General features: G+C 54.7%; 2 protein-coding genes across 5 annotated transcripts; one reads left to right on the top strand and one right to left on the bottom strand.

The window, feature by feature from the left end:
- Nucleotides 1-1008: 1008 nt before the first annotated feature.
- Nucleotides 1009-10066, bottom strand: LOC111161737 (general transcription factor IIF subunit 1). Of its 4 annotated transcripts, none has more exons than XM_022525633.1 (12): nucleotides 9670-10066; nucleotides 9541-9587; nucleotides 8916-8988; nucleotides 5310-5503; nucleotides 4498-4668; nucleotides 3027-3211; nucleotides 2317-2470; nucleotides 2054-2235; nucleotides 1859-1935; nucleotides 1642-1780; nucleotides 1340-1457; nucleotides 1009-1252 (listed from the first exon to the last, which is right to left on the bottom strand). In XM_022525633.1, exons 1-12 carry the CDS (start codon nucleotides 9679-9681, stop codon nucleotides 1048-1050), a joined length of 1557 nt encoding a protein of 518 aa, XP_022381341.1. In that variant the 5' UTR covers nucleotides 9682-10066; the 3' UTR covers nucleotides 1009-1047. The 4 variants fall into 4 exon arrangements, with proteins under 4 accessions (XP_022381341.1, XP_022381343.1, XP_022381344.1 ...); XM_022525635.1 differs by having other exon boundaries at nucleotides 1859-1932; XM_022525636.1 differs by having other exon boundaries at nucleotides 2054-2232.
- Nucleotides 10067-11706: 1640 nt separating this feature from the next.
- Nucleotides 11707-22731, top strand: LOC111161645 (adenylate kinase isoenzyme 1). The gene is made up of 3 exons (XM_022525409.1): nucleotides 11707-11874; nucleotides 21559-21753; nucleotides 22663-22731. Exons 1-3 carry the CDS (start codon nucleotides 11707-11709, stop codon nucleotides 22729-22731), a joined length of 432 nt encoding a protein of 143 aa, XP_022381117.1.
- Nucleotides 22732-23414: the final 683 nt, after the last annotated feature.

Raw genomic sequence — 23414 nt, 5'->3', positions numbered from 1 at the left:
AGGCTGGACAGACCTGGGACATTCCTAGGAATTAGCCTGTCATCTCTGGCATCCCTGCTCGGCGGCCAAGGGCCTGTGGAACTGGGTGGGGAAGTTTTCCACCTAGCATCCATCCTCGAGCAAGACAGAAGCCCCCCATCCCCCCCCCCCCCCCCCCCCCGCCCCCAGCCGGATCACACAGAACGGGTTCAGAAGGAGCGCCAGCAGCCAAATTCCATTTCCAGCACGGAAACTGTCCACAAACTCAAAAAACCTTCCCTCGGCAGAACACTGGCAATGCGAGATAAAATAGAAATATAATGGAGTCATTAGAAATACGGGGAGCCCTAGAAACATCGCTGGAAAGCTGAAAAATAGGGCCCAGGGGCCAACAGCAGCAACAAAAGGGCTTGGGATTTCAGGGCCTCTTTGGGAGAGAGGCCACCGGCTGAGAACCACCTAACACGGGCTCAGCCCAGGGCTCCTGGGCCACCACTGTGGGAGGTGGGAGCCAAGGCAAAAGCATCGGCGGATTTGCCTGCAAAGCTGACTGCCCAGCAGCCCCCCCAAAGCCCCAGAGGCGGCCTCAGGTCCCCATTCGAAGTTCTACAGCACGACAGTCAATCGTGAGGCGGCATCAGGTAAGGAATCAGGCGTCTGGCAGAGACCAGAACAAGACAGATGCTTGAAACAAAAACGTGAGAGAAGGGATCAAAGGCCTTAGAGGCGAGGTGATCTGAAAAGGAAGCCAAGATAATTCGAGAGCTGGAGAAGCACTTCGTGGGTGAAAGGGGATAAGCTATAAGCAAAAACAGGACCAGAGAAGCTGGAGCCCGAGAGATACCCCCTCCACCCCCACATGCGAAAGGCTGAGGACTGAGAGCGGGCTCGGAGGTGCGGCGGAAGGTTCCAGGAGGGGCCCGTGCGGGGTGAGGCGGCGCCCAGGAAACCCCCACGTGACCTGGAACTGAAGAGGCGGGGCTCTGGGATTCGGGGCGCAGGGGAGGGACGAGGCGAGCACCCAGGAAGTTCTGGAGCCGAGCTCGTTTATTGGGCAGCGCTGGGCCGTCACTCCTTGAGGGAGAAGTGCATCTTGTCGCCGATCATCTTGCGCTCGGGGTTGAGGCGCTTGAGGATCTGGGCGAGCACGTTCACCGTCTGCTCGCTGCTCAGCCCCGTCTTCTTCGTCTGGAACTTCTTCAGCAGGTCCTTGGTGGTCATGGGCTTGCGCGTCAGGTAGCGGCGCACGGCGTCCTCGGTCACCTGCACGTCCCTGAGGAGCGGGGCACGGGGAGGGTGGCCTTCAGCAGGAGGCTCCCCCACGCCCGGCCCGGCCCTGGCAGCCCTCGTGCCAACTCACCCGCTACTGGGGGTCGACTTCCCGGACTGGGGCTGAGGGGTCGACTTCCCTGACAGGCTCTGGGGTCCCGGCTCCAGCCGCAAACGTTTGGCCACCGGCGTGTCGTTCGTCCGCTTGCCTGGGGGAGGAGGGGCAGGGCTGAGTCCTGTGCCCCCGGGGGAAGGGCATGGGGGGACCAGGGTCCCCTGTGCAGGGGGCGGGGAGGGGGTGTGGACAGGCCTGTGGCCCGACTCTGGGCTCTGCCCTGGAGGCAGAACAAAGGACCGCAGCGGGGACGGCGGCGAGGGGCAGTGGCCGCTCACCCTGCTCCAGCTTGGTGGCCGCGGCCCGCAAGGTTGACGACGTGCTGCCGCTCTCCGTGCTGGGTGTGCCCGGCCGGCTGTCGCCCCGCGAGCTGCCTCCTGACGGCCTCCGCTCCCTCTTGGGGGGTGTCTTCTTCTTCTGCAGAGATGGGGTTGGGGACATGAGTCCAGGCACGGGGTGGCCGCCTGCCCGCTCCGGCCCCAGGCTGGGCCTTACCGCCATGAAGAGGGCCGATGACGCCTCGCTGTCGATGTCGCTCTCCTCCGAGCTGTCTGACTCGTCGCTGCTGTCTGCTGGGGCCAGAGGCAGGGCGTTGGTGTTGGGGAGCCCGCCCGCCCCAGCTCCACCTCGGATGGGGGGCTCTGGGAGTTGGGGGGCCGGCTGCCCCGGGGAAGCGGGGAGGGGACCGACCTTTCCTGCGCTTCTTCTCCTGAGGCGTGGGTGCCTTCTTCTCCTCCTCCTCCTCCTTGTCCTCCTCTGGCGGCTTCTCCTCCTCACTCTCCTCACTGCTCTCGCTCTGCTCGTCGACGCCCTTGGGGCCCTCCTCCTGCTGGGTGACCTTGGGCTTGCCCTCCAGCTCATCCTGGGAGCTGCTGAAGACAGAAGGCGGGCACAGGGTGAGGGAACGAGTGCACCAGGCCCGGCCCAGGCCTCCCGCCTGCTGCCCGCCTCACCTCGAGCCGTCGGACATGTAGTCTACCTCCTGGCCCTCGAAGTCCCCGTCGTCGCTGTCTTCAAACGCCTCATCGTCGGACCCCTTCTTCTTCTTCTTCTTCTTGCCCCCCTTGGCGGGGGGTGCCTTCTTCTTGGCCTTGGAGGCTCGGCCACCTGGGGAAGCAGAGCGGGGCTCAGGCTGGCCCTCATCCCGTTCGGCATATCCAAGGACGTCTGGACATCTCGGGGGCCTTGCTAACCAGGCAGAGACACCCCCAAGGACTCATCTCTCCCGTGCAAACCCGACCAGTCCAAGTCTCCACCCCTAACTCCCTTTCTCGGACTCTCACACTCACACCCATCATCTCCTTCCCTCCAGCCGCCAGGACCGGAAACCAGGTACCGACAACCAGAAGCCTCCCTTGTAGCCCAGGGCTTGCCAGAATTACTTGAAGTGGCAGATCTGAAGCTGTTCACCTCCGACCCCTGCATTGCCCATCCCGTGGAAACCCTGATGAAGGCCACCACTGAGACCTTGCTGTCGTCACTCCTTTCTGCCTCCTACCAACTTTGGGGCTTCCCCAGTGGCCTGTGCTCCCTGCTCTGTCGTGTGCTCATTCCCAGCGGGCTGTGAGTGACCAAACTTTCCTACAGCGGCATTAACTGAGTCATCACCCAAACACCTTGACAAAGTACGACCCAGCCCCCCAGGGGGTGCCAGCGGCCTCACCTTCCTCACCACTGGCCTCGCTGTCGTCAGACGACATCTCCAGGTCGTCCTCCAGGTCGTGGATGCGCAGCTCACTGGCTTTCTTGCGGCTGCGCTTCTCCTTCTCCTCGTCTTCCTCGTCCTGGTCCTGATCCTTGAGCCGCCGCTGCTGCATGATGCTGAAGTGGTTCAGGACTTTGTTTCTCCTGGGGGCAGGGGGAGGGGTGCAGTGGGGGTTACAAGGGGCCTGGCTCCACAAACCGGGCCTTCCTCCTGCAATCACCACCAGCCGCTCCCCCAAAGGGGAAACCACAGACAGGAAGGAGTTAGGTGATCTGAGGATGGTGTGACCCCAGATAATGCGATCCTGAAATCCCCTGGGGGAGAGCTGGCCTTTCTTCCGTTCCCTCTCTGCCCCGCGTCCCTCAGGCAGAAGGTCTCAGCACGGTGTTGGCATCCCAGCATCTCTCTTCAGCTCAGGACCTTTCTCAGGCAGAACTTGGCTACAACGTATTCACGTCCGTGTGGTTTTATGGTAGTTGATGGGTGCCTTTGTTTTTATGAGATGTGACACCGGTGTTTCCATTTAGCATGGTGATAAAACGTTTTAAAAAATATTGGCTACGGAGAGCCTTAGGATTGTATCAAATAGCATGAGGTTCCTCAATAGTGGGAAAAGGGGTGAGGTTCTGTCTCACAAGAACGTGAGCAGATTTAATACTACCGAGGGGCACACTTACAAATGGTTAAGATGATAAATTTTATATCTTTTTATTATTAAAAGTATTTTAATTAAAAAAAAAGAAGGAAACACTGACATATATTACAATATGCCTGAACCTTAAAGACATTGTGCTCAGTGAAATACGCTAGTCACAAAAGGACAAATACTGCTTGATCAGTGAGGTCCCTAGAAAGGTCGAACTCAGAAATGGAAAGTGGAATGGTGGCAGCCAGGGGCTGGGGGAGGGGGACAAAGAGGTTCTGTTTAATGGGGGCAGAATCTCAGGATGGGGAGATGAGAAAGTTCTGGAGAGGGAACAGCAGTGATGGCTGTACAACAGTATGAATGTACTTAATGCTACTGAACGGGATACTTAGGAATGGCTAAATGGTCAATTTTACATTATATATACCTTGTGTGTCATTGATCCAGCCGGAGCCCTCCTGCCTGGTGGAAGCCAAGCGGGCCAGGGAGACCCTCCCCTGCTCTGCCAATTCCTGCTCCAGGGCTCAGCTCAGCTACCCTTCCCCAGCCCTCTCAGGGCCGTGTGTGTCCTTGATGCTTCCAGGTCTGCCTCCCTCACTGCACTGGGAGCTCCCTGCCAAGGGCCTGGTGGAGTCTGGCTTGGTGACCACTGAGTACGCAGCTCCCAGATAGAGAGAAAGCTATCACGACACACCCTGTTTCCAATGGTTTCAGCTCCCTTCTGGGGAGCTGGGAATTCCCGTCTGGGTCCTGCCTCCCTCCAGGCCTACTGGGCTCACTCACCTCTCCCACTCCTCCTCAGCCTCTTCGGCAGTGAGCGTGCGATGCCGGGCCAGCGGTGTGAAGTTATACCAGTTGTGCACCGGGAAGGCCTCGAAGGCCCCGTCGGGGCACTGGGTGAAGATGTAGTAGGACGTGTTCTCTGTCACACCTCCCTTCTTTATGCCCTTAAACCTGCAGAGAGTCATGGTCACAGCGTGGCTCTCAGGACCAGGCCCCTGCCTGCCTATGCCCCCTGGCCTAACCCATCTCCAGAACCATCTGGGTTCTCAAAGCAAAATCCAGAGGCGCCTGGATGACTCCGCTGGTTAAGTGTCTGACTTCGGCTCAGGTCAGGATCTCGGAATCCTGGGATCAAGCCCTACATCTGGCTCTGCACTCAGTAGGGAGTCTGCTTGTCTCTCTACCTCTCCCTCTGCCCCTCCCCACCCTTGCTCTGTCAAATAAATAAATAAAATCTTAAAAAAAAAATTCAATGCCAGGAGACCCTGGGCTGGCCCTTCAACTGTGTGAGCCTCCATTTACAGGCCTGGTCTGTGGGCCATTCCGTGCTTTTGCGTGCTGTTCCTCCGGGAGTGCCCTCCACCCACCTGGCGTCCCAATCGTCACAACCCCCACCCCCCCCCCTCCGAGCGGCCCCCTGCTGTGTGCAATCAGCCCGGTTCTCAGGCTTCCCACACCCCAGTCTCTAGGGCTCCTGCATGAGCACCAGTTTGGTTCACCTTCAGAAATAAAACCCCATGAGAGCCCAACGGAGTTAGCACACTCAGGGGACGCAGGGGACACGGGAGGCACCCACTGCCGCCACCACTTACTTTCTGCCCGATTTGCCATTGACGCGGAGCAGCCAGGGCTGGTCCTCGGGCCGGAACTCCTTGAGGACGATGCCGTACTTCTTCCTCCTCGCCTCCTCGCGAAGCTTGCGGTTGAACTCGCTGCCCGCGCCGGACTCAGGCATCTCTTCCTCTTGGTAAATCTTCTTGTTGCTCAGGTCTCGCTCCAGTCGGGCCTGGGACAACAGGGCAGGGCGGCCAGGAAACAGACACTTTCAGCGGGGTGCCTGCCTTCGCTTGAGCTCTGCGCCCCCTCCCCAGAACACCCTTGACCCCCCCTTCTCCCAGGCTGAGCTGCCGGCATTCAGAGCTAACCTCCAGCTGAGCAAAACAGAAAAAGGGGTAGAATACTGGCCTGTATGTCTGTGTGTCCAGACACTGTGTGTCTGGGAGAAGGCATGTGGTTAAGCCTCGTACTAGGTTTATTTTGCAGCTTTTAAAAGTTTGGAACTATTTCTTTTTTTTTTTTTTTTTTTTTTAAGATTTTATTTATTTATTTGAGAGAGAGACAGTGAGAGAGAGCATGAGTGAGGAGAAGATCAGAGGGAGAAGCAGACTCCCCGTGCAGCTGGGAGCCCGGCGCAGGCGGGACCTGAGCCGAAGGCAGTCGTCCAACCAACTGAGCCACCCAGGCGTCCCAGTTTGGAACTATTTCTAAATCAACAGTTTAAAAATAAATAAATAAACGGATCATTTTGGTGAGAAAACAAAGAAAACAACCTGCTTGGAACTGGCCCACTTCTCTCTCTGCATTGAGACATCATTAAAGGCTGTTTTCCAAATTTGGATCTCCAGGCAATTCAGCAGCAGGTAAGAAATTCTGAGACGTGCACACTGCTTCCCCAGACAGTGGGGTGAGAGGCCCCACATGAGCCCTTTACGGCACCACTGTCTGCAGCAGCAGGAGACTGGAAGGGAGTCTGTGCACATCAGCAGGGGGCAGGGTTAACTTGGCTACCCCCAGACACCACCTCCAGACACGGGAGGACCAAACAGCCAAAAAGAGGAGGGAAAGCAAAGTTTTATCAGCATGTGGCCATGCCCAGCCATTTACCTATCATACTGGCCAACAACGCCAGCATAATCATCAGCTGGGCCTTCCAGAAAAAGCCTGCTGACCCGATATAAAGGACAAGAATGAGAATGGCGGGCATTCTCGGCAGCCCACACCACAAGCTGGAGGCCAATGGAACAAAACCTTGGAAATGTGAGGGAAAAGGGCTACCAAGCTAGCATTTGATCCCAGGTCAAGCTACCCAGGCTGTGGCCCCCCCATGGATGGGAGGAACCAGTGTCCTTCCCGCACCTTTTCAGGGAGCCAGCCCTGGGTGCGCTTCATTGCTAAAGGGGGGTAAAGAGGCCTGATTCCCTGAAGGTGGTCACCCCAGAGGGCAGGGCCCCTGCCAGATGGTTCACCTCTAGCCCAGGGGGTGGTCTCCAGGGACAGCTGCTACAAAGAATGCATTTGGCAGGGGTAGGTTTCTGCCCAGGAGTTGCCCTGGGTGGGGAGTGGATATTAGGGGAAGGGACGTTCCTCGTGGTTGAGAGCGCTTAGACACCTGTACCTGCCTCCTCCCTTGGGTGATTAGTGACAACCCAGGGGATTTGTTCTTCCCCAGGGAATGTAATCCCCTTCTAAGATTCTGAGGGTTCCCATGACGATCAGGGAACAGGGTATGTGCAAGGTCCCAGTGGCTGGGAGGTCACGTGTCTCAAGAGGTCATCAGTACTCAGGTGCTGCACCCCAAGGTGATGGGTAACAAGGGGCACGGCCCCTCCAAAGGGACACGTGATTGAGGGGTAGGCTCCTCTGGGTTCCCAGGAGTTGGGGGGAGAGGGGCCCTCCTACTTAATGAAGGATGGAAGGTGGTATGTTCCCAAAGTATTTACCAAGTTATTCCTCTTAGGGGTGAATGTTGTTTGGGGGCTGGGTACCCCCGATGGGTGAGTTATTTCTCTCGTGGATGATCAGTGGTAAAGGAGGCCCCCCACTGAGTGATCAGGGATTTGGAAACACTGTATCCTCTCTGGATAATTCAGGTGGGACCAGAGGTCGGGGGAGCGCGTTAGTCCGTATATGAATGGTGTGCAGGTGGAGATGCTGGGAGGCAGGCACCCTGCAAGGGGAGGGGGTTCCCCAAGCAAGTATCCACCTGCCCAAGGTCTGATGGTCTCATCTGCTCAACTAGAGGAAGTGACCTTTAAAAACAGTCAAAAGAGAGACCTGTGTTGGAAAACAAGATTGGGCAGTAGGAGCCGCCCAACTGTGAGAAGGCCAAAAGCTGCCCCCCCTTAGACTCGGGGCCAACTCCTCTGCTGGGCCAGTCCAGGCTCCATGGCTTTAAATGCCACCCCAAATGCCCAGATGCTCCCTTCCAGCCTCCCAGCTCATATGCTCAACTGCTTACTGCCCTCCCTTCTCCTCTGGATGTCTAATACACGATGTTGGGCCCACAGTTCCCAAATACTCCATCCATATGGCCCCGTCATCCCTCAACATCCAGTCATTAACAAATCCTGTGGGCGCTACTTCGAAACACCCTAGAATCCACCCACTTCTCATACCCCTGTTTGCTCCAGGCCCAATGGTCACTCCCCGGGACCCCAGCCAATGCCTCCACCCTGCGCACACTGTCTGCCCTTGATCCCACAGCCTGTCTCCCAACAGCGCCCGGATCACCTTATACCTGCTCTATTTAAAACCCTTTCATGAAGGGGCGCCTGGGTGGCTCAGTGGGTTAAAGCCTCTGCCTTCAGCTCAGGTCATGATCCCACGGTCCTGGGATTGAGCCCCACATCGGGCTCTCTGCTTACCCCCCTCTCTCTCTGCCTGCCTGTGATCTCTGTCAAATAAATAAATAAATATATCTTAAAAAAAAAAAAAGGTTAATGAAAATAAATAAAAAATAAATAAATAAACCACTTTAATGGCTTCTGCTAGAGACTGAATGTCTGCATTCCACTGCAAAATGCATAGGTTGAAACCAAACCCCCAGTGTGATGGCACTGGGAGGCGGGGCCTTGGGTGGGTGGGGCTAAGTCATGAGGGTGGAGCCCTCCTGAATGAGATGAGTGCCCTCATGAGAGGCCCCAGAAAGCTCCCACACCCCTTCTGCCACATGAGCACACAGTGAAAAGACACCATCCATAAACCAGGGGGCAGGCCCTCACCAGGCCGAAAGTCTGCTGGCGCCTTGATCTTGGACTTCCCAGCCTTCAGAACTGTGAGAAATAAACGTGTGTTTATAAGCCGTCTGGTGTGTGGTATTCTGCTACAGTAGCACCACTGGAGAGCGTTAGCTTCCAGAAACCATCTGTGGGATGCAGTCCCTTCCGTTGCCCAGGTAACTCAGGGCCAAACATGCCTGTCAGTGGACATAGCTTCTCAATGTTCTTTCACAAGGCCTCCGGTGGGGCCTGCCACATCTTCCTCCCAGGGATACCCAGCAGCTCAGCCTGGGCCTTAGTACCTCATTTTATCTCCACTCCGGAACGTGGAGGAAACCAAGCCTTAGTTACTACTGGAACTAGATGTCTACTGCAACCACCAAGGACAAGATCAGGCTCTCGCTCATGACAGGGACTTACCTGGTTCCAGGTAGCGAAGTTGACTTTATCAGCTGCGTTGAAGGCCATGATGTTGTATTTTTTAGTTGTGTTTCTGGAATGGACAAGAAAAGGCACTGCTCAGTCCATCGTTCATTTAACAAACCCTCCCTGGCTCAGCAAACCTGTGGACCCACAAAAGCCTTCAGGGGCTCCCTGTCTGTCAGGTAACAGATCCAAACTCTCCCCACCGGGTGCTGAAGAAGAGCAGAAGGAGACACAGAGATCTGGGGGTGCCCAAGATGTGGGAGTAATGGGGAACTCTGCCCTGGGGATGGGGGAGGGCAGGCAGGGAATGCTTCCTGGAGGAAAATCCTGGAACTGGGTTTTAGAGGACCAAGAAGAGTCACAGCTGGGGAAACGGCATTCCTGCCCGAGGGAATGCCAGGCCGGGAGGCTTCATCCTACTGTCTATTACTGTACTCATTCATTCATTCTTTCTGTTCAAAACATAGGATGCCCCCCGAGGGCCTCGGCTCAAGCCCAGCCCTGTCCCCACGTCCCTGCCAGTTAGGAGGGGGAATCATAGCAGGTGCCAGGCAGGCCTCCAAGCTCAGGAAGGTATTGATCCCTTCTCTGGGGAAGCGGGAAGGGCTCAGGGACTTACTTGGGAACTCGAACGACATACTCGGTGACGTTCTGGGTGCTGGGGCCCTGCGGGGAGAGCAGGAAGGACGGTGAGTAAGGGGTCTGCAGAGGCCGCCGCCGGGACCCCCGTACTCCGCCGCATACTCACGAGGGCCGCCATGGGTGACGATCTGTGGTTCGGGTCCGTCCGCACTCCTCAGTCCCGGGCAAGCCGCCCTCGCTGTGTCGGGTGTCGGGTCTCTGGCCGCGACGGAGGACCCCAAACCCGAGGGGCCGCCGATCCCGGGAGAAGCTCCCCAGCAGCAGCGCTCAGTCGGCCGGCAGTCTCGGGGACCTCTCCGGCCGCGTCTGCGCCTGCGCCTAACCTGGAAACGAAACTCGGGCCGCGTCGCGATGGCAGCCTCCTCCGCCTCAGGTTTCCCTGTCTCTTTCCAGAGAGAAGACCTCACGCCGAACCCGAACTACAACACACGCTCTCTGCAGCTCGCGTGCGGTCTCCCTCTTCTATATAGCGCGGTTAATTTAATCAGCCCTGTGGCCACGCCTCCCTTGACGTCACACCCGGAACCGCGGGGCATCCTGGGAGGGAAGGGAGACCCTGGCCTTCCTAGCGAGCTCCCGGGCGCCTAGCGCATGCGCCACTCCACTCCGGAAGTGAGTCCGAGGAGGGCGCGTCACCATAGCGACCGAGGCCTTTGCCGCAGTTCGCGGCTGCCGCTCCACCTGAGCCTCTCTGGGTTCATTTCCTCCTTCTGCCCCGGGGAGACTTCATCACCTGGCCAAATGATCGGGCCCTTGTGACGTTGAGCCGAGCTAGCAGGAGTCAGGGCTGGGTGGGCATGGGGAGCGACTGCCCACGAGCCGCTGGTGGGATGGGTCTGTGGACGTCCAAGCTGCCCCAGAGGGCCAGGGCCCTGAGACCCCAGGAGAAGGGTAACGTCGCGGGGGTGGCTGGCTCACCTGGGGAAGGAAGGAGGCTGTGAGGGGCATGAGGGAGGTGCAGGTGCCGCACACCCCAAGTCCAGTGTGCGCACGCCCCCCCAACCCGTCACAGGAACACAACTGCACATGCTCAAGGATCAGCCGTGCTTCAATCCACTCGGGCGCCCGCTGTGCGGGGTTCTGGGCACAACGCGGTGAATGTGTCCGACGAGCTCCCCGGCCTCCTGGAGATGACAGTGTAGTGAAGGAGACCGTCTCAGGAAACGGCATCTACGGGCAGGAGAGAACAGGGCTGTCACAGGGAAAGAGGAACCGGCTCTGAGGGCTGGAGGAAGAGGGGAGGTTTAAGCTGGGCCCTGTGGGGTTGCCTAGGGATTCACTAAACAGAGGAGGAGGGAAGCAAGAACCCAACATTGCATTATAAAGGGCTGCACTCCATGGTCATGCCAGGTAGCTGCAGACGTTCATTTACTCATCACCCATGCCTGCACGTCAGGAACTGTGCCCCGTAGTAGAGGTATGAGGGCCAGCAAGACAGAAATCCTCCTTGCCCTCCTGGGGTACAGAGGCTGGCAGGGAAGACAGACAAGAACAAGTGAACAGGCAGAATCATTGCTGTTCATGGCTGCTGCTGTGGAAGACGTGGGGCTCTGGGATGGAATGATGGGGCGGGAGGCTCTTAGAGAAAGCGTGATGGCTGGGCTGTGACCTGAAGGCGGTGGAGCGGGGAATGACCAGGCAGGGGGAGCAGCAAGAGAGGGTTGAGTTTGACAAGTTCAAGGGACAGAAGGGGCCACTGGGGCTGGACCAGAGTGGAGGAAGAGGAGGGGGGTGTGGGATGGTCTGGAGGATGGGCGAGCCCCCGCCCCGCTCTGAGCCTGTTTCCTTAACTGGAAAGTGGGCTGGTAGAGTCATTGAGATTCTTCAAGGAGATCCTGTGTGCAGAGGGCCACAGGGTCTGCTCGGGTTCATATCTGCTTCACAGTGACCCATGGCAGCACTAAATGGCATGCCATGTCTAGATATACTATTGGGTATGGCTATGGACCCTCAGATGCCGTCCTGGGGCAAAAGCAGGTATGTCAGGAGACCCAAGTCCAGTGTCACTCACCCAGGGACACACACTAGGTGGTGGACCCAGTCACAACGGTGCATGCTGGCCCCTGCAGACACCAAACCCTCTCCCACCTCTTCCCCGGGCCCCTCCCCAGACATCCTCAAGTTCCCCCTGATCATCTTCGTGATGGGCGGCCCAGGTTGTGGCAAAGGGACACAGTGCAAGAACATGGCAACCAAATATGGCTTCTGCCATGTGGGGCTGGGCCAGCTGCTGCGGCAGGAGGCCCAACGCAGTACCCGGTGGGGCCAGAAGATCCATGACATCATGCTGCAGGGGCTCCTGGTGCCTACGGTGAGAGCTCACAGGCTCTGGGGAGCATAGAGAAGAAGAAGGGGGCACATAAGAAGGAGTTTCCCTGGAAGCCCTGTAGAAGCAGATAGGCCCAGAAGGCCACGGCTCCTGGCCTGGCCACTGCCTTGGTGCCCTGGGTCTCCATGTCCTCAGCTGTAGAAAGGGGAGGCCAGCTGGACCCACAGCAGGAGTCTGTAGCCAGAGTTGGCTGACGTCATTCCTATCAAGCTCATAGCAAAGTGCCCAGCACTTCACAAGCACTGGGTAAAGTTTGCTAGTACTTATTCCTCTCGTGACCTTGGGCGTCTGTATCACCGGCCCCTTCTATACCTGTTTCCTCACCTGTAAAATGAAGGTCACCCCTGTCCCCACCTGTAAGATGGTAGCAATAAGTAAACGAAGCCTTGCAAGGTTGGCACACGGTAGCCATTTGCCCAGTAGACGGGCTCCGTGCATCAGAGTGGCCCCAGGGCACCAGGGCGGACCCGGAATCCCGGGTCCCGGGCAGGGCAGGTACCTGAAGTCCAGACCGGGGAAGAGAACTTGACAACGTGGCCGTGTAGGTGAGGGAAACTGGGGCACTGAATCTGCCACCTCTTTCTTTCCCAGGGCATCATCCTAGACACGATCAGCAATGCCATGTTATCTCGCCCAGAGAGCCAGGGCTTCCTCATCAACGGCTTCCCGCGGGAGCTGACGCAGGCCAAGGAGTTCGAGCGCATTGTGAGTGACCCCAGGCTGTGTGAGTGTGTGGTGAGGTGTGAAACTACGCCTCCCTCCCCACCTGGGATGGAGTCCAGGCGGGGTGGGCCTCGTGGGGGGGGGAGGAGATGGTGAGGGGGTAAGGGCGTTTTATATGGTCAAGGGACAGCTGGGAGATTGCTGGAAGCTTCTAGAATCTGGGTGGATAGCTGGTGAGCTGGCCGGGACAAAAACATTAATATCTTTTTTTTTTTTTAAGATTTTATTTATTTGACAGACAGAGATCACAGTAGGCAGAGAGGCAGGCAGAGGGAGAGGGAGAAGCAGGCTCCCCACCGAGCAGAGAGCCCGATGAGGGGCTCGATCCCAGGACCCTGGGATCATGACCTGAGCCGAAGGCAGAGGCTTTAACCCTCTGAGCCACCCAGGCACCCCAAAGTTAATATCTTCCTGCACATAAATGATCTGCCTGCTGAGTGGCACGTGGGTTTAGCCTCATGTCTGGGCCATGAGGATGAAGCGTGGTTGAATAATTAATTCATCTATGTAACCACCTGTCTCCAGGTAGCTTGAGAACGGGCTGTGTCCTTAGGCGTTCACGAGACAGACTCAGTCCCTGCTCTTAGGATGCCAACAGACGGGCAGTGACCAATGCATGACCAGCTGAACAAAACAGACGTTTCTGGCAGTGGTAAACACAGTGAAAAGCGAGAGACAGAATAACATCCTGGAGGGCCACAGGGGGCTGTTTGGGTTGGCCTCCTTGAAGCAAGGACATGGGACAGCTGAGCTGTGCCAGCAGGAGCCACCGGGCGCTGGCGAGGCGGGCTACCTCTCTCCAGGCTCCCTCTGCACGCCCGCGGTCTGACTTCAGGATAAGGCGCCTCCACACACCTCAGCAGCCACACATGCCAACAGCAGTGTCTGAAACGGCTGAGCGGGGACGAGAGAAACTGTGGCAGGTCGTCAGCCTCCAGGCTTTTCTGGAACTTGCTGGATTGGGTCGAAATGCTTTCAAAGAAGTCGCCCGGGGCTGGGACAGGTGGGGCCCTGCCCTTTGTCCACACCTGCTTGGGAGCAATTCGAAACGACTTGCAGGGCAAATATTGGGCTCCCTCTCCTGGTCTGGGCACTCTGAGGGCAAAGGCCAGGCTTGTGAGTCTCTCTGTCCCCATCAGCCCTGGGCCAGCGCCCGGTCTCCGGTAGGCCCCGGCCCTCGAGGCCAGCTCAGCGGATGCCACAAGGCCTGGGGACAGAAGCTGCGCACTCCTGACCCTTGGGTCCCACTTGGCCCCCTGATGGGTTTGGTGTGGACTCTACAGGTTTTCAAGACTTTTTTCCTGAAGTAGTGGCCAACCTTCGAGACTCGGGAGATGCTGCCTCAGAACTCCCTCTTCCCTTGAAAATCGCCCCGCTTGGCAGGCATGGGCCCTGCGCGTCCCCATGGCAACAGCAGCGTGAACGCATCCTGAGCTTTGTCCTGGACCCCGCACTATTCTTGACACTACGCGGAGGAGCTCTGATCTTTTGGAACATTCCAGAAAAACAACTCTTGCACCATTAGCCTCCTGCTTTTTTACAGAGGGATCAGGCGACTTGTGCAGGGTCCTGCAATTCAGGTGGTGGGCGCAGGCCTTCCTTGGGCCCCAGCAGCTGGTTCTGAGGCCTAGATTTTTCACCACGTCAGCGCGGAACCCCTCTGTGCCTCGCGTTGGGCTCCCCCTTCCTCCGGTGGAGGGTTGTCTCTCTGTTATGGAGGCCGAGCGCCACCTGCCACGTAGGATTGTGCTCATGCTGTGCTTTTATGCTGAGAGGAACAGAACACGTACTTTCCTCTTGTGCCTGTGTGGCTGCCAGATGTGAGAAAAAAAAAAATGCAATATATCGGGGTCTATGTTAGGAGAGTGCATTTTCTTTGTGGGGAATTTTCTAGATCTCTGAGAGCTGCCCTGCCCCTTCAGCCTTTGAGGACGCTGTAGGCCCCTGCCTTAGGTCTGACCTGGGTGTCCCCGGAGGCACCCAGCTCGGCCCTCCGCGCCCCCACCCCGCTGGGCTGCAGCGTCTGTTTTAGGGTGGTCTCTGATGCTGATGTGGGTTTGGAGCCAGTGAGACTGGCCCTCAGGTCCCGCTTGGTCACTTTCTCCACCTCCAACTCAGCCTCCCAAGCCTCAGGGTCCTCATTGGTGAATGTGGACAGAAATGCTACCGGCGTCTCCCCACACTGGGGACACCAGGAAGGCTGATTCCTGAGACAGTTTCTGGTCTGTTTCCAAGATTGCTTCTGTCCCCTGTGCACCTGTCTGAGAGCACCGCTCCAGGGGACCGAGGTCCCAGGGTGGGTGGCCAATGTCGAATAAGCACGTGGGGACTCCCCACCGGGAAGCCCTCTGCTCAAGCTGCGGCGAGGGGGACCAGATGACCCCCTGCAGCTCCAAGGAGTATCGTCAAGGTTGGATGTGGTTGGAGCATCCGTGGCCAGTCGCCCTGAAACGCCCAGACACGGGAGGTCTGTTTCTCTGGGTCCGTGTTTCTCCCCAAAGTGCCACCTGCAGGAAGATTCCCCTGTTCACAGAGGAATTTTAAGTAATTGTGTATTTGTTAAAACTTTTTGTTAATCAGAGCCTTGCGGGAAATTGCCCTGCGCCCTTCACCCCTGCAGGGGGTGACATCCTACTCCGTGGCCATCTGGCACGGCCACCAGGCTGTCGGGGTCGCTGTGTAATTGATGTTAGTTCTCACCGGAGCAAGTGATGCTCTCTTTTTCCATTTACCTAAGTGTCTCTCATTGCTCCCCTCCCCGCGTGGCAAAACGTAGAAAAAAGGAATTGGGTGAAGTCCGTGTCTTAAGGAACAGCGCTGACCATGACGTAGAGACTTGTCTGTGGACGCTGACCCCACGAGGCCTTGTGCTCAGAAGCACCCAAGAGAAATGAAGGCGCCCGCGTCCTGTTCACCGTCCACGCCAGGAAGGGGAGGGGCTTATGCACGTGTGTGCGCGAGGGCTTCCAATTTTTGGTATCTCTCTGGTGCCAGGTTTCAAACACGCACACAACAGGAACGATCTAAGGGATTGCCCTGTCCCCAATCAAACCATCATCCAGGGTTGGCCACACTGGCTTCATCTGCGCCAAAACGCCCTGTCACCGGCTCCTGGGGGCTCAGTGGGTTCAGCGTCTGCCTTTGGCTCAGGTCTTGATCCCAGGGTCCTGGGCTCCCGGCTCAGCAGGGAGCCTGCTTCTCCCCCTCCCTTTGCCCTTCCCTCCTGCTCTCTCTCTCTCAAATAAATAAATAAAATCTGGGGAAAAAAAAAAAAAAAAACAATGCACACATTGGGGCGCCTGGATAGCTCAGTGGGTTAGGCCTCTGCCTTCGGCTCAGGTCATGATCCCAGGGTCCTGGGATCAAGCCCCACATCGGGCTCTCTGCTCAGTGGGAAGCCTGCTTCCTCCTCTCTCTCTCTCTCTGCCTGCCTCTCTGCCTACTTGTGATCTCTGTCTGTCAAATAAATAAAATCTTAGAAAAAAAAAAAAACCCGCACACAAAAGAAGTCTTGTTGCGGTTGCCGACTGTGTGTTTGAAGCAGCTTCCAGGTCCGGTTCTGGGGTCTCCCTCCCGCCGACACTCCCGACATGGTTAACACTCTTGCCTCGAGACCGTCCGATGTCCAGGCCACCTCTCAGTTTCCCCAGTGCCTGAAGAACGTCTCTTTGGCTTCGCTCTGGTTAGATTTGCAAGGAAAACGGGGCCACGCCTCACTAGTTGTCTCCTAACCCAAGCCAGGTGGTCAGCCCCGCTCGCTTCCCTCCTGCCTGTGACTCACCGGAGGGCCTGGGTCGCGCTCGGACTTGTCCAGGGGCTTCCTGCCTCGGGGAGCTCCTGAGCTCGTCTCTCCGTCCTTCGCTGGCGCACACGCAATGTTAACTGCCGACCCGCTCAGATTCAGGTTCAATACATTGTGCGTGTGTTTTAACCTGTAAATATTTCAGTATACATTTTCCAAAAGATTCGTTTAAATTCAAAACACTTCCCCTTATCCCGCGTTAGTATCTGTCCCGTCCTCAAATGATATTCAAATTTGCGTGAACATCTTTGTCTTCTGACGTCTGGCTCTAATGAGGACTGAGATAAGGCCAACACCACCGCGGGTCACTAGGGTCTCGCGTTCCTTGTCATCTGTCGGCACTCCTCCCATCCCCGCTGCTTCTGTTTTCCTTGCCGTCGTGTTTGCCGAAGAAGCCGCGTCTTCGGGTCTCTATCTTGCACAGCCTGGATTTCACTAATTGCGAAGTGTTGTGGACCACGTTCCTCTCTCCGCTAGATTTCCTATAAATCGATAGGATGTTCGATAAATCAATGTTCCCACATTGATTAACGAGCATTCTTGCCTAAAGAAGAAATCTCTGTCCTCATCGAGGGCTGTTGGATTCTCCGGAAACACAGTTTCTACCAGACAGGTGGGAGAGAAGCTTAATCCCTTCCTGGACGAAGGCCACTTTTCAGATGAAGGCGGTGGTGTTCTGGTTCCTTCCCATGGCGACCACCACGTTGGTCATTTTTGCCTTCCTTTGTTTTGTTCTCTTTCATCACTAAGAACTCACGGATCTTTGTCGCTGCCGTCGAGTGAGCTGTCACATCGGTGGCCGGGGGCAGCCTTTCTCGATGACACACGTGTCCTCTGACACAGCCACCTTCCCCTCTCATCCCCACCCCTGCCCTCTCGATTTCTGGCCGACTTCCCCCCCCCACCTTTCACACTTCCAGCTGAATCCTAGAACTGGCCATGCCTCAAAGGAGCCCTCTTTCAGTGGCGACCAGTCTGGGGGCCGGGGTGCCCATCGCCACTGAGTTGTCATCGTTTCCAGGCCTTTCCAGGGGACAGAGTTGGAAAACACAAACTTGTGAAAGTAGAAAAAAAAAATAACAAGTTCGTACTGATGTTTCTAGTTCACACCATGACCGTGCCTTCTTCTTTTTCCCTAAAACTACAAACGCGGTCATTTGCATTATTCCATCATTTGTAGGATAGTTTCCAAGGAATATACCCATATTAACTACTAAGAATAAAACGACCGAAGGGAGTTTAAGATTTCCCTGCAGCTCTGATTTTCCTTATACTATTCCTCCCTGTGGACGCACACTAAAAACACCGAGCTGCCCCAAATAATTATTTTCTCTGCGTAGTTACGACGACAATAACACCCAGTTGGGTACATTTGTTTCGGTTTGGTGTGGGATATTTAGGGATTGCTTTGTTAAATTTAACTTTTAAATTTGCATATTACTTAATGATTCCAAAGTCAGCGCCACATAAAAAAGGTGTGCAGGAGAGAGCGTGTTTCCAGCCATTCCTGTCTGTCCCCGACCCCCCAGAGACAATCATTTTCATTAGTTTTGGGTTTGTCCTTCTGGTGTTTCATTGGGCAAATATAAAGGAAGTGTGTGTGTGTGTGTGTGTGTGTGTGTGAATGAGAGAGAGAGATCTCCAGGGGCACCTGGGTGGCTCAGTAGGTTAAGCCTCTGCCTTTGGCTCAGGTTATGATCTTAGGGTCCTGGGATCGAACCCCGCATCGGGCTCTCTGCTCAGCGGGGAGCCTGCTCCCCCCACCCGCCACCTGCCTGTTGCTCTCCTAATTGTGATCTCTCTCTCTCTCCGTCAAATAAATAAATAAAATTTAAAAAAAATTAACAGTGTATCCTACAGCTCTCCAGTTGGCATCAAAGACTTCCCAGTTCCCTTTCTGGTCCATGGTGTGGTGCTGCCATTGTTTAACTAGCTGTTTCCCCAGAGACATAAATTGTCAAACAACATATTATTGGTAGACAATAAGCTGCTGGCAGTCTTGTGTCACTACAAGCAATGCCACACAAAGTGACCTATGCGTAGCATTTTGTATTTTTTAATATCTTTACAATAGGTCCTTTGGAGTGGGTGTGTCAGATGAAAGAGAAACATGTGGGTCGTCCTGCTAGCTCCCACCACGGTCTTTGTTTTGCATTGCCACCAACACACCCACACCAGCAGAGGACGCTGCCACACTTCTGAATGTTTGTCACCCTGCTTGGGTGTGAAATGGTGTTTTGGGGTTGCTTGAAATGGGCGTTTCTTTTACTATGGTGAGGTTGAACATCTTCCCCAAGGCTTAAGGGCCATTTTTATTTCTTCTGTGTGCTCTTTATATTTAGCTTTATTTTTTTTTCCCCTGAAAGATTGTTGGTCTCTTCTTGATTTCTAGGAACTCTTTACATATTACGGCTATTAGCCCTTTGTGGTATGGGTTGCAAATCTTTCCCCCACCACTTTGTCAGTTATCTTTTGACTTTGCTTTATGGTGTCTTTTTATCATGCAAAAGCTTTAGTTTTTAATCAAATTTATCATATTTTGTTATTTCTTCTAGATTTTAAGATCACCCCCCCACCCCAAATCCTAGGCTTATAAGGGACTCTATTCATCATTTATTTAGTACTTGTATGACCTCCTTTCTTACATTGATATCTCTGGTCCATTTGGGACTTATCCTGGTTTTTGGAATGAGCTAAGAGTTCAATTTAACCTTTTTCCAATCAGGATCTAGTTGTCCCAGAATCATCCAGTTGAAAGGTTGTCCCTTCCCCCATTTATTTGGGATACCACCCACACCATGTAACAACTTTCCATATTCACTTGGGTCAATTTCTGGATGTTACTCTGTTCCAGGGTCTGTCTGTCCCCCTGTGCCTGCTGTTTTAGTTATGGCAAATTTATTAGGCTCTAATATCTGTTAGGGTTCAATATTGCCTCTCCCACCCCTACCAGCCACTGGTTTTCTTTGCCTAGGTTCTCCTGGACATCCCCGCTTGTTTTTGTATACAAATGTTAGAGTCAACCAATTCAACTAAAAAATATGTTATCATGTTGAAATTACAAGCTGATTTGGGAACTCTTATCTTTATGATGTGGTCTTCCTATCCAGGCACATTTATATCTTTCTTTTGTTCAGGTCTCCTTTGAGTTATTCAGGGGTAACCTTATCCAAGTTTTCCTTAAAGATCATCCTTAAGACTTTGCATATTTTTGGAAAAGTTTTGCTTGAGCTTTATATTTTTCATTTTGTTGCTGTTCTCAACGGGGCCTTCTTTTCTAACTGGTGGTTTCTGTATACATGTAGGCTGCTCACCTCTGTAGGTTAATGTGATATACTTTTATTTTTAGCAAATATTTTATCAAATTCTCTGAAGTCCATACTGGTTTATCTATTGATTTTCTTGTGTTTTCCAGAAATGTAATCACATCACCTGCAAACACACATGGTTCTACCTCCCTTCTTTCAAATCCAGGTTTCTCAAAGTGATTTTTATCTCATTGCTTTAGCTGATCTTCTCATACCCTACTAAGTCATAGGAGCAGGACTGGGCAATTTTGTCTTGTTCCCAACTTCAACGGGAAAGCAAATTTCCATTAAGATGCTGGTGAAGGTATTTATTAATTCCTAACCTTTTTTTTAATTTTTAAAGATTTATTTATTTATTTGACAGACAGAGATCACAAGCAGGCAGAGAGGCAGGCAGAGCGAGAGGAGGAAGCAGGCTCCCTGCTGAGCAGGGAGCCCGACGCGTGGCTAGATCCCAGGACCCTGGGATCATGACCTGAGCCAAAGGCAGAGGCTTTAACCCAGTGAGCCACCCAAGCACCCCAATTCCTAACCTCTTAGAAAATCGGGAGTGTGTGCTGGATTTGGTTAATTGCCGTTTCTGTGTTTATGAGGATGACCATATGCCTTTTCCCAAAGAGGTTGATACAATAAATTGTATTGAACCATCCTTGCTTTCCTGGAATGAATCCCACTTGGCTGTAATTTTTTTTTTTTTTTAATGCATCACTGAAGTCTATCTTAGAAGGAAGTTCTGGAGGAACTCGTAGGAGGTAGAGCTCACAGTGGACAGCCATGGACATCTAGAAAGGTCTCCCTGAGAAGAGTCAGGGAGGGCAGAGCCGTGGGATGGGTAGTTGTGAGCTGGGGACCTTTGTATCTTACCCAGTGGAAGTATCTGGACTGCTTAAATCCATCTTAGAAGGAATTTTTCAATCCACACATCCATCAGCCTAGAACTAAGTTACGGTACATCCATACAGTAGAATACCGTAACAACCGGGCCCTCCTTAGGTGCCGATATGGAACCGTCTCCAGTTATACTGAGTGAAGTCGAAGACAAATCAGCATCTTCACCACTTGTATAAAAAAGGAGAAAAAAAGATATCGGAGCCCATTTGCCTTTATAGTATATGCCTAAATTAGGGGCGCCGGGGTAGCTCAGTCGATTAAGTGGCTGCCTTCAGCTCAGGTCGTGATCCCAGGGTTCTGGGCTTGAGCCCCGCATTGGGCTCTCTGCTCAGTGGAGTCGGCTTCTCCCTCTCCTTCTGCCTGCTGCTCTGCCTATTTGTGCTCTCTGTCAAATAAATAAGGCCAGTCTTAAAATAAAATAAATGAAATAAATAAAATAAATAAAATAAAATAAAATAAAATAAAATAGTAGATAACTCCAGGAAGGAGTTGCTTCCAGGGAGGGTGAAACGGGGCGGCTGGGGATGGTGAGGGTGTCTTCACTCTTCCCTGTTAGTGTTGTTTATTTCTGAGCTCTGCCAAGGTCCTCTGATCTCAAAAAAATAAACATGTATGGGGCACCTGGGTGGCTCAGTGGGTTAAGCCTCTGCCTTCAGCTCAGGTCATGATCTCAGGGTCCTGGGATCCAGCCCCGCATCAGGCTCTCTGCTCAGCAGGGAACCTGCTTCTCCCTCTCTCTGCCTGCCTCTCTGCCTCCTTGTGATATCTGTCAAATAAATAAAATCTTTAAAAACAAAAAACATGTAAACAGCAACTCAGAGGTAAAGAATCAGATGAACCCAGGGGGCCCGCACAATTCTGGACTCCTGATCTCAGGGTAGGGGTTCAGGGAGCCACTGCACCTAGCCTCTTCCTCACCCAGTCCCCTGTGTGGGTGCCTAGGTGGGGCGGGCCCCAGACGTCGTCATCGTGTTCGACTGCTCCATGGAAACAATGGTCCGGAGAGCGCTGCACCGGGGCCGCCTAGAGCACCGGGCGGATGACTGTGAGTCGGCCATCCGCCAGCGCCTGGAGACGTACTACACGCTGTGTGAGCCGGTCTTGACCTTCTATCAGCAGAAGAACCTGCTCTGTAATGTAGGTCCTCCCTACTTGTCACTCACCTCCCCGCGAGCCAACTCCGCAGGGGACCAAGACAGCGGGTCCTGCCATGGGCCACAGCCTGGACCTCTCTGGGCCGGTTTCCCTACTGCGTACACTGCGAAGTTTGGGAAATTCCACTTCTTCCGTCGGGCAGTCGGGGCACAGGCCGTATGGGCACAGCTAGGACGTTTAAAGTCTGAACAGAATGACTGTCTCCAAAACTGCAACATTAGCTACATTTTAGAATGTATCCGCACAAAGCTTAGGACAACCAGTGAACCACAGCCAAGTCCAACCGTATACATCGCCCAGGGGGAAAGCAGGGCTCTCTCTCTTTTCTTTTTCTTTTAAGAGAGAGAGCGAGCGAGCACAGGCAGACAGAGTGGCAGGCAGAGGCAGAGGGAGAAGCAGGCTCCCCACAGAACAAGGAAAGGAGCCCGATGTGGGACTCGATCCCAGGACGCTGGGATCATGACCTGAGCCGAAGGCAGCTGCTTAACCAACTGAGCCACCCAGGCGTCCCAGCAGGGCTCTCTTAATTCAAGTGACCCATCTATCAAGACATTAAAACTTTGCTGATGTCCCCATTTCCAGCTGAAGGCAGGAGTGTGAAAGGAGGGCGTCCTGTGGAACGAGCTTTGACCAGTGAAGTTGGGATGGGAGGGTGGGGGCCCCGGCCAGGGCAGCGATTTCCCACGCCCTCCGCCCTCCCACCTGGCTCCAAGGGCCAGTGCCTCTGGCCGGCTGTCAGCGTCGCAGGGCGCTGTGGCCTTCCTGACCCGATTACCTGTTCCCTTACTTGCGCGGCCCAGGAACCGCAGCTCCCGGTTTTTTGCTGGTACCTAATAAAGAGACCTGCTAACCTGCTTCCCCAGAACTGATCCTTTGCTCCCCCTCCTCTAGATCTTGGCAGAAGAAGCTCCAGAGAACATTTTTGCCAAGTGCTGCTCGGTTGTTGAAAGCCTGCAGTGATGGGAGGGGCTGGGGGCTCTGCCTTCTTCCTCATCCCAGAACCCACACAGGGCTCAGAAGGGGTGCAGTGCCACTAAGGTACGGTATTTGGCGACGGCAGGCCGGCCTGTAACGTGAGCTCCCCTCCCACAAGACCCCTGACCGACAGCCCCTTCCTGGGCCGTGGCACCCACAGGGGTGGGCTACGAGTTGTCGCGGGCTCCTGCCTGGTGCTGCCCTTCAAACCTGTGGGGCCAGGCTTCTGAAGGCGAAAACTGATCCATGTTAGTGTTCAACGACCAGCCCAAAAAGAACATTCCAACCATATAGCAGGCCTCAAGATGATTGGCCCTGGGCCAGACAGCTCAGAGGGCCTCTCAGTTCACTCTCCCATCTCCTGTCCTCACCCTTCGGAGGCCACAGCCTCCCACCAAGCACTGGAACTGGTACCATTTTTTAACAAGCCTGGTTTCCACCTTGGGGCCCGGTGACAGACTAGGCCCCAGCCAGGTGCGTATCAAGGCCAGCGTGGCTCCCAGGAGGCGTGCACAGCCCCAGGGGGGCTGCCGTGACAGGCTGCATCCATGGAAACACCTGTCCCCAGAGATTCTCCTGGGTGTCTTGCTCCCCATGCTCCCAGAGGGGAGAATGGAATGAGAGAAGGCTCCACTGGGGCTCAACCTGCTAGTCCCCTCTCTGCCAGG

Source organism: Enhydra lutris, unplaced genomic scaffold (genome assembly GCF_002288905.1).
Source record: "Enhydra lutris kenyoni isolate GAN:26980312 unplaced genomic scaffold, ASM228890v2 scaffoldscaffold86, whole genome shotgun sequence".
NCBI lineage: Eukaryota > Metazoa > Chordata > Mammalia > Carnivora > Mustelidae > Enhydra > Enhydra lutris.
The sequence above is the reverse complement of the archived record's forward strand: the minus strand, read 5'-3'. Positions and strand labels throughout refer to the sequence as shown.

What these genes read in the sequence shown, in the direction of transcription:
- LOC111161737 (XM_022525633.1), bottom strand. An exon ending in TACATGTCCGACGGCTCGAG is followed by an intron (nt 2,236 to 2,316) that starts GTGAGGCGGGCA and finishes TTCTGTCTTCAG; the next exon opens with CAGCTCCCAGGATGAGCTGG. An exon ending in AAGTCGACCCCCAGTAGCGG is followed by an intron (nt 1,253 to 1,339) that starts GTGAGTTGGCAC and finishes CCCGCTCCTCAG; the next exon opens with GGACGTGCAGGTGACCGAGG.
- LOC111161645 (XM_022525409.1), top strand. Translation starts at nt 11,707, where the DNA reads ATGGGCGGCCCAGGTTGTGGCAAAGGGACACAGTGCAAGAACATGGCA. An exon ending in AGGGGCTCCTGGTGCCTACG is followed by an intron (nt 11,875 to 21,558) that starts GTGAGAGCTCAC and finishes GTGGGTGCCTAG; the next exon opens with GTGGGGCGGGCCCCAGACGT. An exon ending in AGAAGAACCTGCTCTGTAAT is followed by an intron (nt 21,754 to 22,662) that starts GTAGGTCCTCCC and finishes CCCCTCCTCTAG; the next exon opens with ATCTTGGCAGAAGAAGCTCC.